The sequence below is a fragment of the Arachis ipaensis genome, chromosome B1 (assembly GCF_059453495.1).
Source record: "Arachis ipaensis isolate K30076 ecotype BB chromosome B1, ASM5945349v1, whole genome shotgun sequence".
NCBI lineage: Eukaryota > Viridiplantae > Streptophyta > Magnoliopsida > Fabales > Fabaceae > Arachis > Arachis ipaensis.
In genome coordinates this window covers 14,725,356-14,741,839 of record NC_142436.1, presented here as the reverse complement: position 1 = coordinate 14,741,839, position 16,484 = coordinate 14,725,356, and the positions used below count along the sequence as shown (strand labels likewise).

General features: G+C 36.7%; 1 protein-coding gene and 1 long non-coding RNA gene across 2 annotated transcripts; both read left to right on the top strand.

Moving 5' to 3' along the window:
* Positions 1-7,025: 7,025 nt before the first annotated feature.
* On the top strand, positions 7,026-8,728 carry LOC107625705 (uncharacterized). The gene is made up of 2 exons (XR_001617360.3): positions 7,026-7,431; positions 8,256-8,728. It is a non-coding gene; the product is annotated as an uncharacterized LOC107625705 (long non-coding RNA).
* A 5,482-nt stretch (positions 8,729-14,210) lies between these two features.
* On the top strand, positions 14,211-15,516 carry LOC148575789 (uncharacterized). Its single transcript, XM_088502555.1, has 5 exons — positions 14,211-14,542; positions 14,648-14,945; positions 15,026-15,135; positions 15,226-15,277; positions 15,406-15,516. Exons 1-5 carry the CDS (start codon positions 14,211-14,213, stop codon positions 15,514-15,516), a joined length of 903 nt encoding a protein of 300 aa, XP_088358681.1.
* Positions 15,517-16,484: the final 968 nt, after the last annotated feature.

The following is a 16,484-nucleotide window of genomic DNA, read 5'->3' as shown; positions in this document are numbered from 1 at the left end:
GTTAAGTAAATGTGTATTAAGGATTGTATAGTAGTTAAAAGTTCGAAAGGAAGAATTCACAATCCAAAATGTAATTGAATTCATGTTAAATAGAAAAATTATCATTATGCCATGGTTAGAAAGTTAAAGGAAAGTGAAAAATCAAAAAGGAGATTTTAAAAGGTTAGTTTGGTTAGAATTGAAAAAGAAGTTAGTAAAGTAAAATTAGTGAGTCAGTAAAAAGTGGGTTAAAGTAAGTGGCCTAATGAAAATAGTCCAAGTAACAAGGATTCACAGGTAGGAAATAGAAGTAACTCATAACCAAACAAGGAAAACAGGTTGATGCTGATTCAAATAGATATAAAGAAGGCAAAAATTAGAATCAAAACATCACAAATGCAGTTTATGAACCAGGAAATCAAAAAGGATAAGAAAGCGTGCCCTGGCAATCATGAATTGGTTTGGGTAAAGCAGAGAAAAACAGAGTTCAAAATGCTAAACCAAAACATGAATGAAAATATTTCACAAAAATTTGGGCAGCATTCCGGCTAAAATTGGATTATCCCAGAAAATAAACAACAATCAAATAGTTCATATGAATTAAAAAATCAAGCTGCAGTTACATATAATGAATATAAACATGAAAATTCAGAGTAAAAAGCAGCAAATGCAGGAAATCACAGCATATGAACAAGGTCACAGCAACAGCAGAATTGCAGATTTGATAAAACAGAAACATGAACAGTGCGAGTAAACAGACCTAAATCTACTAACCACATCCTAGGCTACCTAACAACCTAAAATCCACTACAACATGCATATCTAACTAGCCTAAACAAGAACATAAACAGAAAAATAAGAATAACTACGAATGGATAAAAGGGATTGCGTGTTGCGGAACCTGGAAGGCCGAATAATGAGAATAGGCAGAAAGGTGGCTGGGGGTGGCGGGCACGGCGGCTGGCGGTGGTGGACACGGCGGCGCGGTGGCTGCTGGCGCGGCTGTTCGGGGCAAGGGGGGAGAAGGGGGTAATGGGGGATAGGGGGAAAGTAATGGGGTAGGGGGAGATAGGAGAAGGGGGGAAAAGGGTGGTGGTGCTAGTGGGGCGCGGTGGTTGGTGGCGGCGGTGGGTGGTGGGCAGTGGCGGAGGAGGGAGAAGGGGGAAGAAAGAGAGAAGAAAGGTTGGTGGGGAAGGAAAGGGGGTGGGTTGCGGTGGCATCTGGGTGGTCAGCGGCGTCTGGGGGTGGCAGCAGTGGTGGCTGGATGGAGGTTGAGGGTTGGAGAAGAAGGGGGAGGAGAGGGTTTCAGGGGAGGGTCCTGCGCGAATGTAGGGTTTGCGTGGTTGGGGGGGTTATAATTTTGAATCCACGCGATCGCGTGGGGCACGCGGTCGCGTGGTTGGGGTGAAAATAGGGGTGACGCGATCGCGTGGGTCGCGTGATCGCGTGGAAGGGGTAGAAGAGGGGATGACGCGATCGCGTGGGGCATGCGATCGCGTCGCTGGAAATTGTGCTAAACGCACGAATCCAGCGTCGTTCCAGCACAACTCTCTGTCTCCTCTTGGGATTTGTGCAATCCATGCGACGCGATCGCGTCGCTCACGTGGTCGTGTGGGATTGGTTGTGTGCATGTGACGCGATCGCATGGGGCATGCGATCGCGTGGGCCATTTTGTGCTAGACGCACAATGGCCGCACGATTCCAGCTCAACTCTCTGGACGTTGGATCCTTACGCTAATTTCCATGTCACGCGGCCGCGTGGGTGACGCGGTCGCGTGGGTAGTGTTTTTCGCGTTATGACGCGATCGCATGGGGCATGCGGTCTCGTCGCGCACCCTTTCTCTTTTTTTGTGTGTGCAGAATGCAGAATGCAATGCTTAATGTGAATGCTATGCATGATTCCAGGTTTAATAAAATAAAATAAAAAGGAAATAAAAATAAAGACAAATAACATGAAATAAACTGAAAAAGGAAACGACCATACCATGGTGGGTTGTCTCCCACCGAGCACTTTTAGTTAAAGTCCTTAAGTTGGACATTGGAGGAGCTTCCTGTTATGGTGGCTTATGTTTAAATTCATCCAAAAATCTCCACCAATGCTTGGAATGCCAATAGCCTCCGGGGTCCCAAACTAGGCATGTGAAGCTTCCGAGCAGCTTTAAGCAGATTTTCAGGCTCCCGGGGTGACGAATGTCAGCATAGATTCCAGGATTCCAAGCCTTGCTTTTAAATCTGCCTCCGTCTTGATCTATATGTTTCCATCCGGGCGGTTTAAAAAGTAAATTCTCACCATGGTGACCAACCGTTCGCCGTGATCCATTCGACTGAACATGATTCCAATCCGTACACTTCGAGTTGAAGCGTAGAACCTTATTGAACCTTGTGCACCAGCTCTGAGCACGAGCCATTTCCCTTTTACTCTTAAAGCCGTAGAGAGCTCTAAGCTGCCCATCTGTTTCAAGTAAACCATATTCAAGTGGAAAAATACAGTTAAAAGTTAAGGATTATACCCACTTGAAGGTTGTATTAGGTGGTAATGGCCTTGGAATAGGTGTTTCCAGTGGTTCTGTAAGTTTTACTCCCTTGTACTCTTCTGTGAATTCCTTCACTTCCTTGCAAGATTCTTCAAATGTATCTGTGTCCTGGTCAAAGTCTTCTATGTCTTCCTCATCACTTGAGTCATAGATTGGAGGTTAAGAGAAATCTACCTCTGCATCATCCTCGTATTCACTTGGGGAAGATTCTTCGATCTCAGAGAATTCACTTGCGGATGCAAGTTTATTACTAAGAGAGCTAGACTTGTGACTATCATCATCAAGAGAATTTGCTTCTTGGATTATTCCGTCTGATTCTTCGTAAACGACTTGCCTTGGGGATTGTGCTCTATCCTCCTTAGCATTAACGATGACGTCCTTGACGGAGTTTTCCTCAGCTTTGGATTCCCATGGAGGTTCAGCATCTCCTAGATCTTCAACCAACTATTCTTCTTGTACAATGACAGCTTCTTCTACTTGTTCTAGTACGAATTCATTCTCTGCCTTGTCCACTGGAGTTTCGAGTATCTCCTTCATGCTACGCTCTTCATTAGATTGTTCACATGGGGCTGTGGTTGGTCCTTGAATATTTGAGCGTCTAGAATAGAATTGAATTACTGCTTGCTCCAGTTGTCGAATGGTTGTTTGAAGTTTATTTACTGTTTCCTTGAGGCGAATCTTTGATTCTCTGGGTGATGGATTTGGACATGATATATAGGGAAGTGGTGGTGATTGGGAGTGAGAGGATTGGAATTGGGGTAGGGAAGGATCATATGGTGGCGAATGGTGAAGAGAGGCTTGTGAGTGTGGTGGTTCAAGGTCATGTTGATAGGATGGTCTATAGGCACAGGGTGGGGCATGTTGGTAGTTACAAGGTTGTCCACCATATCTTCCAGCTGGGTATGCATTGTAGAATGGTTGTTGTCCATGATATCTCGGAGGGTGTTGTTGCCTAAAGGGTTGATTAGATCCTCTTGGCTCCATCCATCCTTGATTGGTCTGACCTTGATACATATTCCTGTTGTAACTTCTATTTCCTTCAACAAAGTTAGAACCAAACTCAAAGCGAGAGGGGTGAGAGTTCATAGTAGCTAATGCAAATAAAAATAAAAATAAACAAATAAACAAGTAAAGGAAAAATATTTACAATAACCAATAATAAGGCACACGTTAGCAGTTCCCCGGCAACGGCGCCATTTTGACGTTAAGATTTTTGTAAGTAAAGGATTTTGTAAAAATAGTTGCGTTGTAGATATAGATCCTAAACCAACAGAAATCCCTTCGTGCAAACGTTTTGGTTGTCACAAGTAACAAACCCCTTAAAAATTGTTAACCGAGTATTCAAACCTCGGGTCGTCTTCTCAAGGAACTGCAGGGAAGTATGTTCTTATTATTGGTTATAAAGGTTGTAATTCGGGGTTTTGAAGATGAGGAACAAGTAATATAAATGGCAAGTAAAATAAATAAATACTGTAAAGCAACTTTTGGCAAGGTAAGAGAAATTAGAAGTCCAACTTAGTTATCCCTCTCAACAATAATGAAAGTAGCATCTTAATTCCACTCAGTTAACCTTTACTAAAGCAAAGAAAAGTCAAGGGACTAATTAGTTTGACCTTCGAATCCTATTTATTTCCTAAGAAAAAGTTGGGATTATTGAAGTTCAGTTCAATTAGCAAGATAACGATTATCAATAATGCTGAGTTTGATATCTGTTGAGTTACTGATTTCTTAACCAAGACCAAAAGGTGAAAAAGTAAATTGCTGGAATAAAAATGTCCTTAGATGGGAAGCAATAGTAACATAAATTAAAGAGAACAATAAATAACTGAAATACCTCAAATAATCATTAATTCAAATCATAACATGGAAAAGGTTCATAAGCCAATTGGGCAACATTTATAGATACGAATAAAAGCATTAAAGTAAAAGTGGCATAAAAACATAAATTAAAGTAAATATTAAACCTGGATCGAGAGTCACTCTTAAAAACTAAGAGAAGTCCTAAATCCTAATCCTAAGAGAGAGAGGAGAGAACCTCTCTCTAAACTAAATTTAAATCATCGAAAGTAATAAAAATTGCGAGCTCCCCCTGAATGGATGCATTCCCTCACTTTATATCCTCTAATCTGTGTTTTCTGCACTTGGATCTGGGCCAAAAGGGCTTCAGAATTCGCTGGGGCGTATTCTGCAAATTCTGGTACGAGGCCTCTGTCACGCGTCTGCGTGGGTCACGCGTCCGCGTGGGTCACGCGGTCGCATCATCTGGAGTTTTCCTTGTGGCGCGGTCGCGTCAGTCATGCGGCCGCGTCGCTGCTTCTTCGCTCTTGGCACGCGATCGCGTCGTCCAAGCGATCGCGTGGATGCCAGTTTCTTCAAAACTCCGTTTTACGCTTTCCTTCCATTTTGTATGTTTCCTTTTCCATCCTTTAAGTCATTCTTGCCTTAGAAGATCTAAAACTACTCAACACACTAATCACGGCATCGAATGGAAATAAAGGTAATTAAAATAATTAATTTTAAAGCATATGAAACATGTTTTCACATACATCACATAATAAGGAAGAGAAAGTAAAACCATGCAATTAATATGAATAAGTGGATGAAGGATTGAATAAATCACTCAAACTAAGCACAAAATACATCACAAAATATGGGTTTATCAGTTACCTGCAGTATTTGTAACCTTCTTGTGTTTGCCTTTATCTGTCTATTTGTCTGTGAAAATACATGATGGAACTGGAGGTATGGAGGAATGGCAGTATGGGACTTAGATTTAAGGTTAAGTTAAGTTAGGTTTAAATATCCTTAGTAAACCACCTTTTATGGCTTCTGTTTAATACTTTAAGCTCTATAGTCTGAGTGTCGGCGTTCTAGGATTACCTCTGGCATTCCCAGGACCTTATATATTATGTGTGTGGCACCTTTACCATACTGAGAACCTCCGGTTCTCATTCCATACTATGTTGTTGTTTTTCAGATGCAGGTCGAGAGGCTTCTCGTTAGACGTCTGGACTCTTGAAGCGAAGTAGTTACTGGGTTATTTTGTTATGCTGTGTTGTATATATATATGTACTTAGCTTTCTCTCCGCATAACTTGTTCTTTTTGATCCTCTTAGAGGTTGATGGAGAGGCAGGATTGTGTATATGTACTTTTGGGTTTTGGATATGTATGTCTATATGTGTAAATATTCTCTGGCCAGTCTTGACTTCGCAGGCTGAGTTAGGAGCTTGTTATTTTGTATCTTTGGCACTCTATTCCTACTTCTGTTATCATATGTTCAATAGTTATGGTTTCCTTAGCACGCAAGTTAACTCGTTGCTTGAGCGTTGCGCTTTTATTTCGCGATTTTTGTTTTCTCTATTCTTCAAGGCTCCTAGAATAATATAATTCTTCTGCTATTATATATACTCATTTTATTTTAGAGATCGTAATACCACACCACCTCTGTTTTACGACTTAAGCGTAAAGCTTAGTGTGGTAGGGTGTTCAATGTTCAATGTATTTGTTGTTGTGTTTTTGCTTCCGATTTTTGAAGCAGAAAATGTGAGAAGGACAATGAAAGAGAGTGTTCACTGGGAAAGAAAGCTGTTTGGAGTGTACTGTAAGTTAAATGGCTTGTTTTATGTTCAAAATTTTCTTTTAACGTAGTCTAAGATTTCAAAATGCAAAAAGAACATAAGGCGTCTTACCTATGTGCCAATAGGTTTGTGGTTCTCAAATTTTCTCCATAGATAAACTATCAATATGCTTTTTTACTGGCCATCTGTGTTACTTAGAAGTTCACATGCTGTTTGAATGAAAAACTGCAAAATAGCTTTGGTGAGAATTTATTGAGACTGATTTAGATGCTGAAGTTAGATTCATATTGGTGAGTTAGCAATTGGCTCACTGTTGAGTTTTGTTTGAACTTTGAACTTTTATAAAGCTGTAGAAAAGAGAAGTGCATATATTCTTAATAAAGACTCTTTTCCTGCTAGCTGGAAGCAGTAGATTTGTGTTTTTGAGTGTTATAGAGATTTGGTGAAATGATACTGTGAAGTATGTTCATGAAGAAGTGGGAAAAGTTGCACATAGTTGCTAAATTCAAAACACATCTAACATATATTATTTGAAAAACCGAACAACCGAACCAAACCAAACCGATTTCAATTGGTTTGGTTTGGTTCGGATGGTCTTGATAAAAAACCGAACCAAATCGACCGCAGTTTAATTAAACAATTGGATTGGATTACTTTTTTCTAAAAAACCGAACCAAACCGCACTGTGAACACCCCTAGTATTAGTGCACAACGTTTTTCTATACCAAGCGCCCGCCATTCACAAACTAAATATTTTTCTTTTTCAAGGGTTTTGCCAATGTTTTAAAAACCGGTTGGGACCGGTCAGTCGAACCAAACCGTGACCGGCCGATTTTTTTAAGAAGGAACCAAACGTCGACGTTTCACTGTGCTGCACACTAACTAGCCCTGACCAGACTCCATTGTCTAGACTCCAGAACCGAATCTAGATCCAGAACGCGCCTCTACCTCAGTGCCTCTCTCACACTCAGTCCAGGGCTCCCTCATCGATCTCCAGGTCGTCCGTCCAGCCCCCACCTGCTACCGCCGCCGTCGGAACTTCGAACAGCCAACGCCTGCTCCCTCACGTCCCCTCCATAGCGCCGCAGCCATCGCAACCTTCTCTTCCATTGTGCAGCCATCGTGCGAACGTGGAAGCCTCCGTCGCGCAGGTTCCCCACTTCTCCTCCTCCTCATTCAGATACATGTATACAGCCCCCCACCCCCAAAACACAAACCCTAGGTTACTCCCCCACCGCCGCAAGGGTCTCACTTAACGCCGCCGTCTGTTGTGCTTATACACCATTGTGTCTTCGTCCGGTCGTCTGCGGCTCTGCGCTTCTTCCTCGTTCAACAATTGGTGCGTCTTCCTCGAACTCACGAAGGCAATGGCTTCATTTTTTAAAAAATTTTTGTTCGATCTTTGCCCAGAACTTTGATTCAATGATTTTTTTTTGAGATTCTCCTAGAACATTGATTTTTTTGGATTCTATTAGTGCTACTCATATTGAAATTTGAATCATTGATTAGCTTTACTCATGTGCTGTATTATACTGTTTTCTTGTTTTGGATTGAATCATTCAATAATTAGTTGATTTAGTTCCGTTAATCTTGTTAAAATTACGCTGATTTAGTTCACTGCTTAACCTTGTTAACCTTGTTTTAGTTCTCAAGTTTCTTGCTACTTCAATTTAAAGGGATTGTGAATTTTTGTTTAAGCTGTGATTGAAGTTTCCTTTAGTTGGGTGTTCTTCACTTTCCCAGTGAAGCTTAGCCTTTGATTCTTTGAGCATACACGTTCAAGTTATGTTGATTCTTAGATATTTCTTTCTTTGTTGCTTTGTTTTAAATGTTCTTATAGGTGTTGTGTTGTTGCTATGTTTTTAAATGTTCCTTTGATTCTTTGTTGTGTTGTTGCTGTGTTGTCTTTCTTTTTCTTGAATGTTTGTATTGATTTGCTGTCCGAGGACCTGCACACCGACTTGAATTCTTGCATTCTTGCAATGAAGCTTTCCATGTTAAAACTGTTTTTGCATACAAAATTAATGTGGGTTGATAATTTCTAATTGATATAACGTATTGTGGGATGAGCTAGAGATTACTTTGAAGGTGTTGGGAAGGAAAGGAGGTTATTAAGCAATTGGAGAGTTGACAGTGCTCATTCAGTGTCTTTTTTTTCTATAGGGGTGATGTTAGAGTAAGGAGTTTAGGCTTTTGTGCAGCTCAATCCCTTGCTTTGTTCTATAGTAAGGGACCTTTTCAATAAGGCTCGCGTAGGGGCGCTCAAGTTTTTTGGCCAACAGCCATCAGCTGTCGGCTCGTTGGTAAGGCGAGAGCTTCAAGCCCGATTTCAGGTTCAGGTGGCACACCCCCCACACAAGCACCCCCCGACGAAGGGGGGACGGGGAGAAGGCAGTCACTGCACACTCTATATCTTACCTCGGGGCCCAAAGTTTATTCCCTCGCCTTAATCTTTAATAGAATTAAGCCCCTACTAGATAGATTCATTTTATTGACCTTGATGTGTTGAACTTGTTAAAATTGGTTTGAAACTCTGTTAATTTTTTGTTGAAGCACGTTAATTATTGTGCTGATCTTGTTAAAATTATATTTGAAAATTTTGTTAATCTTAGTTAAATATAGTTAATTTTTGTTAATCTTAGTGTGTTTATTTATATTTTATTTATTATTTAATTATAAAACGGTTATTTCGGTTGAACCACAGTTGACCGGTTGGACTAATAAACTAGTCATTATAATAGTTTGATGACCGGCCCGGTTTTCAAAACCTTGAATAGGAACGAAAAAGAGTTACACAATTCATGACAAAGCAAAATACAACTGTTCAAATAGCCAACAGAGAAAGAAAAGCAAATTGTTATAATTCATTATTTCATTATGTGCAATAGTTAGCCAGTTGGAAATATTGATTAAAATAAGTAACATGTAGAACTGTAGAAATAGATGTACTGTTTTCAAGTTAAGTTATTTTCGAAAATCTTGGTACCAAAGAATAAGGTGTTTTAAGTTTTAACAAATACTAGGAAGAATATTCAGTAAGTTTCACTTTTATAATGTGAAACAAGCGCCTATGAGCAACTCCAATAATATTAGAAAGTACTGAAATGGTGTATATATACCTACAAAACCATGGAGGGCATTCGGACAAACCGACATTGATATCAACAGGCTTTTGCTTGTTGCCATCCTTGTTAGGCTTTGCAGTGCACCATTCTTGACTTGCTCCTTTGGACCATACTTTTCCTGCAAATAAATCAAGGAGCCAGAGAATATCAGATTGCCATACTCATAGTTCATTAGTTAACATAAGGTTTAATTACTCTGTTGGACGCTATAGTTTTGCGAAATTTTCAATTAGGTCCTTATACTTTTTTTCCTTTTAATTGGGTCCCTATATGTTAATTTTTTTTAATTTAGTCCCTATTAACGTTAAACGTCAAAAAAATGTTAGTGAATTGTAAAATTACTTTTATACCCTTAGGGACCTAATTGAAAAGAAAAAAAAATATAGGGACTTAATTGAAAATTCGGTGAAACTATAAATATTCAATGAAAGATATTCCTATAATTCCTATTCAATGATTCTAAGACATGAAAAATATTCCTATAATCCTTTTTATTTTGTCACTATCATTCTTTTGCTTATTTATATACAAATTGTACCAAAAATACCTTCTCTTTTTTTTTTTGACTTTCAAAATACCTTATCTTAAGAACTTAAAAAAAAAAATGGATAAAATGAAATAGAAATAGAAGTAATAAGCATATATAAAATTCAGTTTTCATCCTTCAAGTATTCATTATGATAATGTAACATTTTACATTTGTGTGGATTCATAGAATATAATGTGTCTTTATCAATCACACACACATTTGATATAATATAATCTAACGAGTAATGACAGCATAATAAACTTTACATTAATACTTAAGAGCATACTTACATCTAGTTTGGAATTGGAGGAATGCATCCACCAATTGATATTATATACAAATAAGCAATAATCGATGTAAAATAAAATACTACAATTTTGTGTGTGCCCTTTAGCAAATGGGCAAAAGATTATCACTATGAAAATCCATGCTATGCTTAATGAATGCAAAATTGGGTGACTTCAATTCAATAGGTAGCTACTCATGCCTGTCTGAGAACTTGTCTATAACGACTGAGAATGCCGCAAAACCAGCACAACCAGCACATGCTGCTTTTGGACCACCTACAATCATAAAGCAACACCAAAGCATTCTGAAACAAAGGCAGAGAACAGATTTTTTAATTAAATAAAAAACATTTAAATCTTAATTGAAAACAGTGTATTCATGCCACATTTAGGATCAAAGTAATTATAGTTCTTCAGATCATCCTGGAAATCTCCAACCCATTTTTATCCTCCAACCAAACATATTCTAGTATTAAATTTTTAAGGTAATTTACACGTTCAGAACTACAGATTATGTCAGAGGTAGAGCAAAGCTTGAAATCAATACCTTTCTAAGTTTATCAATCTCCCAAACAAAAGCATAAGACTAGAGATAAGACTTCAAATCAATGGCTAGCCACAATTTTGTTCAATGGTTATCTAAAGGTTTAGGACCTTACCACCTAAGACTGCAAAATCCTTAGGCTTCAGTTGCCACTTCTCGTGTATAAACACATTCTTCCAAGCACCAAAAATGTCAAGAAACTAAATATTCTAAATTCTTAAGGTAAAGTATAAAAAGCAAACTGGAACTTCAAGACATCCAAGTCTGTCTTGTTTACGTATCTAGTGCGGCTTCAATGGCATAAATGAATGCAAATAAGGTTACCTTTTGCTGATATTGAACCTCCAGTAACACACCCAGCAACAACAGTATTTGTCATGTCATGTTTCGCTCGTGCCCGCAAAACATTTTAATGTAGTTACTATCCAAGTAAATTAAGTATAACCAAATTATATATCAACTCATCAAAAAGGTTTTACTGTTGGAATCCATGTCTCGGCAATCACACATACATTTGATATAATATAATCTAATGAGTAATGATAGCATAATAAACTTTACATTAATACTTAAGAGCATACTTACAGTATTCAAAATTAATCACTAAACCTTATTGCATTTGCACACCAATCGAACTTCACAAGTCATAACTACTACTACTACAACAACTAGGTTTGATCCAATCACTTTAAGTAAAAAACGAACGATAGTATCTAAGCAAGAATTATCCTAAAAAGTGTTACTTCAAAACAAAAAATCTATATGAATATCAAACACTAAAACTAGAGCAAACCAATTTTAATCATCTTCGAAAAAATTGACATATGCATAAACACATTTCATCAACATCGAAAAAATGAAAAAAAATTAATTTTAATGTCACCTGTTTTGACAAATCGAGGCAGCGCGGTGAGGCGCGACACGGTGAGCGCGACACGGCGAGGCGAGGCGAGGCGAGGCGAGGGCTTCGACGGGCAAACAACGCAGAAGACCACAAAACAGAGCAACGCAGAACAGAGCAGCGCAGGGAGAAGGATGCGACAGACGGACGACCACCAAGCCTCCGCCACGGACGACGACGACTATGGATGAAGACTACGGACCGATGGAGAAGAAGCGCAGTGCACACGACCTTCAGAGAGCAAGTTAGGGCTGGATAGGGTTTTTTTTTCTTTGGGATAAAATATCAGGGGTTCTTTTGGTATTTTAAAAAAATAGATGTATGTTCAACTAGCTATTCTAACTAATTCATAAGAATATTCGTTTTTTAAATGGAATATTCCATTATCTTAAACGTTATCCTCACGGTAGGGACTTAATTGAAAAAAAATTTAACGTATAGGGACCCAATTAAAAGGAAAAAAGGGATAGGGACTTAATTGAAAATTTCGCGAAACTATAGAGACCAACAGAGTAATTAAACTTTAACAGAACATAGGATCATTCAGAATGCACTAAAGAGAGACGCACCACTTTTGTCATACACTGACTGTGTTTCTGAATGGTGTCTTGGCTAAAATATGAATGAATGAACAGTAAATGAAAAAGAAAGAAGTAAATGTGAAATTGTACTACTTTATGTCCCGTGATCCTTCTTCTGCTCTAATATGGTTTACTCTTTTGTGTAGGAGTGGAAGCTAGGGGGATTCATGTTTGGTATGCAATTGCATTGGCGATCGGTGCAAAATTTGTTCCTTTACATAAACCACAGAAGCTGCCAGGTATTAACTCTCTTTCTCAGTTAAAAAAGATTCTGGATATAGCTTCTGGTTGATTAACATACACAGACATAGCTTCTGGTTTCACCCTGCATATTTTATGCTGTCTCATTTTGTCTCTTGTTATGCCATAAGACAAAACTACAAGGCTTTTTTTTTAATTCTATTTAAGGGGTTAAGTTTAGTGAAAATGGCACTTGGTAGACTAAATTCATCATATAGTTAGAGGCAAAATCTATTTATAGTTTAAGATTGTTCATTTTCAATGAATTATCCATTTGAATAATTTTGCGAACCAATTTAATTTTTTAAGAGTATGAGTTAATTAATATTTTTTCCTTAGAATTGTTAAAGTTAAAATCTTTTATAACTAGAAATGCGGGCCTTTCAAAAAAGCTTACAAGACCCAACGTTATTTGTATCTCCCTTTTTCTAACTCTTACTATAACTTTAAGATGGTGCACCATGACAAACTAAAGCACTTGTTTGGTGGCTGTGTGGTGCAGCCAAAGGAATGTGACTTGATTGAGAATTTTGGATCCAAAGGCAAAGGCAAATAAGTGTAGCCTTTGCCAAAGGCATCAAATTTGTCTGATGAAGATATAGATGCTAACTTTGAGATTATTCCGTGGACTAGATTTATTTATATTGCTTCATTTAAATTGAGAAAGTATTTGTTTTAGTGGCTAGTTTATTTTCTATTTTTATATCATTAGCTATGTTTAAGAATTGACATTTGGTTGTTATTAGTGTATTTGTGAAGACACATTTTTGAATTTTAATTTTCTAAGCTTATTTTTTGTAATTTTATATTTATATTTAATTGTGACCTAGTCAACCAGTTCAACGAGTAATCCATCGGTTGAACCAGTGAACTAGTGACCTAGTCGTATGACCGGATCGATTACCGGTTTGGTTATTCTAACTATCGTATAGCCTTAGGTACATTGACTTGTAACCTTTTTTGTTGAACTTCTGCATGCATTTTGCTTTCCCTCATTCCCCTTGTACATCAATATTTTTGCCATTTATACTCAATTTTTCTAGAATTTCAATCTCTTCTATCATGAACATTTATTCGAGTTCTTGTTTTGGGCCGTGGGCTCCTACTCTTATTATAATTCTCTCTCTCTTTAGTTGAAGGTTCTCTCTTTGATTTTTTCTTCCTTTGAGCTCCAATTAAGATTCCGAGATTGCTATTTGTTATTGGTGAGTATTAGTTTTTTAGATTAGTTAAATGTTTTTTAATTGGTTAGTGTCTGAATTATTTGTCATTTTGACTTTGGTTCTAATAATTGTCCTTTGTTGCTGATTTTTAAAGGTGTTGGTTGCTGATTAATATGGCTTCAGGTCAGTATGTATTAAAATTTATTGTGTTTATTTTCATTAATCACTAATTGAAATTGAAAATAATAAATTAATATAAGTTAAATTAATATATAAATTAAAAGAATTTAATTTACTAATTATTGCATGTTTAAAATAGAGACAAATCTGCATATATATCAAAAGAAGAAAGATTAGATACATTAAACACAACTAAGACATAATATTTATCAATTAAATTAATCTTGTGTTACTTGCAAAATAATTAAATTACAAATTTTAAAATTGCTTGTGTCTTAATTGTTGTAATATTCTTTATTTTGATGTCACGTGTTTTAACTTATGTAGGATTGAGATCCCTGCTTAAAACATGTGAAAAAGGTCAATTCTATTACCATTATGAGGGTGTGCAAGAGGGGATGGAAATATCAAGGCAAGAAGTGGTTTTTCAGATAGATATGAACTCTTTCCTCTTCCACATAGTGTGAGTGTTGGTCAATATTTTAAAAATTGGGACTTAGATAAACTGAAGAATTGATACGAGAGACAAGTCTTATGCAGTTATTACGACGGCAATCTCTTTCTACAAATGCATTGTTTGTATTTGTCAAAGAAAAGAGTGGTATCAGATAGTTTTGAATATGATTTGTCATCTTGGCTAATGAAAAAAGAGAGTACAGCTACTTATTCAGACGCTGATTGCATTAAAGTTAAAGTATATAATAAAAAGGTAACATGTGGAATTCTCACCAACATGAAGCAACAAGGTGGATCTATATCTTATCTTCAAGAGACAGATGCCCTGGGGTTGGGGAGAATCATCAAGAAAGTTATCACATTCCCATTTATAGGGACTTCTGAATCTGAATCATTTAACAAGGAAGTTCGTGTTTTGTGTTTACTGCAACTCAGCGAATATTTGCGATATTTTTCTTTCTTTTTACTTTTTTTTATTTTTATTTTTGTTTAAATGATTGAGAAGTATTCTTAAGCTAAAATAACTTTAATTTAGGACAACTGACGTAGCGCGATCAAATGGAGTCTTGATCCAATCCTCTTTTGGGATGCAAGGAAAAGGATACAATTCTTGGAGGCAATCAATTGGTTGTACCACCGTAATGTACCCCCACCGGCAATCGTTAAATCCACTCACAATTACTGGAAATGGGGTGGTGAACTTTGCAATGAGAAGGTGTTAGTTGATGTTTATTTCTATGAACAGCAAGATTTTACGGTGAGGCCTCAAAAGTACCGTCAGAGTCATAATTTAATAAGATTTTATAGGAACTGTATTCACCACGCTGATTTCGGTGGAAACGGAAAGGTAATTGAAATGGCTGATTTTTTGTGTATATGTTGTATGATTGATTTTTTTTATATATTTATTTTTATGATTTTTTGCAGGTCAATTGTCTTTTTAAAATTCACAAACTGTTTTTCAAGCATTATGATGTTTTTCTACCAAGCATACACACCGCGATTAGTATTTTTCAACATGAAGCAAACTATACATTGTTAGTAATTTATTATTTTGTTGTTTAATTTGTATTTTATTTTTTTACTTATTTTAACTTTTTTTTTTCAGTATTGAAGAATTAATACAGTCATTCGCACAACAATTCAACCTATAGGTTGACAGCATATGAGGAATCTATTGTATATTGTGCTAATTCCTTTAATTTTATGAGGCTTTTGAAAATGCATATGTTGCAGTCATCTTGTTTTTTGAATTATCACTTAAAAATGATATTTCAACAAATCTGAGGTTATCCTTATCATTGCAGGGTATTGCAGATGCTGTGAGACAATATTTATGGCTTTCTGAGGAGCAGAAGCAAAATATTTTGGAATTCTTAGTTTTGGCTAGTCACTATTTGTATACATATTACTTTTAAAAAGATAGATATTTGTTATCGGAGTTGGACAAATCTACATATTTATCTATTGTTTTCATTTATGCATTTTTTTAGTTAACATGCTTAATCTTCTTATGTGGTGGCTTTTCTTTTTATGTTTATTCTTATGTGGTGATAGGATAATTAAAATATATTAAAAATAGTTAATAGGCAGGAGCTGAATGGCACCATGACCAACCTCCTCGCCCTTTAACAGAAATTGAGGCTTATATTTTCTGTCAACCAAGCTGTTTTCTGCTCTCAAATTGGTATTTTTTATTACTCTGTTTTGTTTGATTTTCGCATTGGGTCTGATTTTTTGTTTGTGGGAGTTGCTATGGTGCTGAAGGCAAATTCTTCAGCAGGTGCTGATGCTGCGTGTTCCAAGGTGGTGGGAACACGCGTCTACCTAAGGAAATACAGAAGCAATATGAAGTGACGCAGATGTGATGGGACGAGTAGGTGCTATATCAGTAAGGTACGCACGCTAAGTACACAACCTTTACTTCTTATAACTTATTTAACCATTTAGCACTCTAATAATATAATTAAAGATATTGAGAAATTAACTCTACAAATAAATATATCTTATTCTACAAATAAAATAAAAAAATATATCACACATCTAAAATAGGTTTTTTATAATTACCCGGTATTGATACAAAAAAAATGACCGTAAAACTAAAAAATATAGTGCTTAATTTTTTTATTGACACATATAAAATAAAATGTTGACTAAAGGTATTTCACATATTATATGTTATTTGATATTTTTTAACGGTTGTTTTATTCTTATGTATTACCAACATAAAGTACTTTAATATTAAACTTGGTTAGAAAATTTATTTGATTTAGTACTTGCACAGTAGCATGGCTCCATCGTTATTATTCATTATTAAGGTCAAATCTATATCATTTACTATTTAGCTACTGTTCAGTATCACTTTAGACAATTTCTAGTAGAAAAT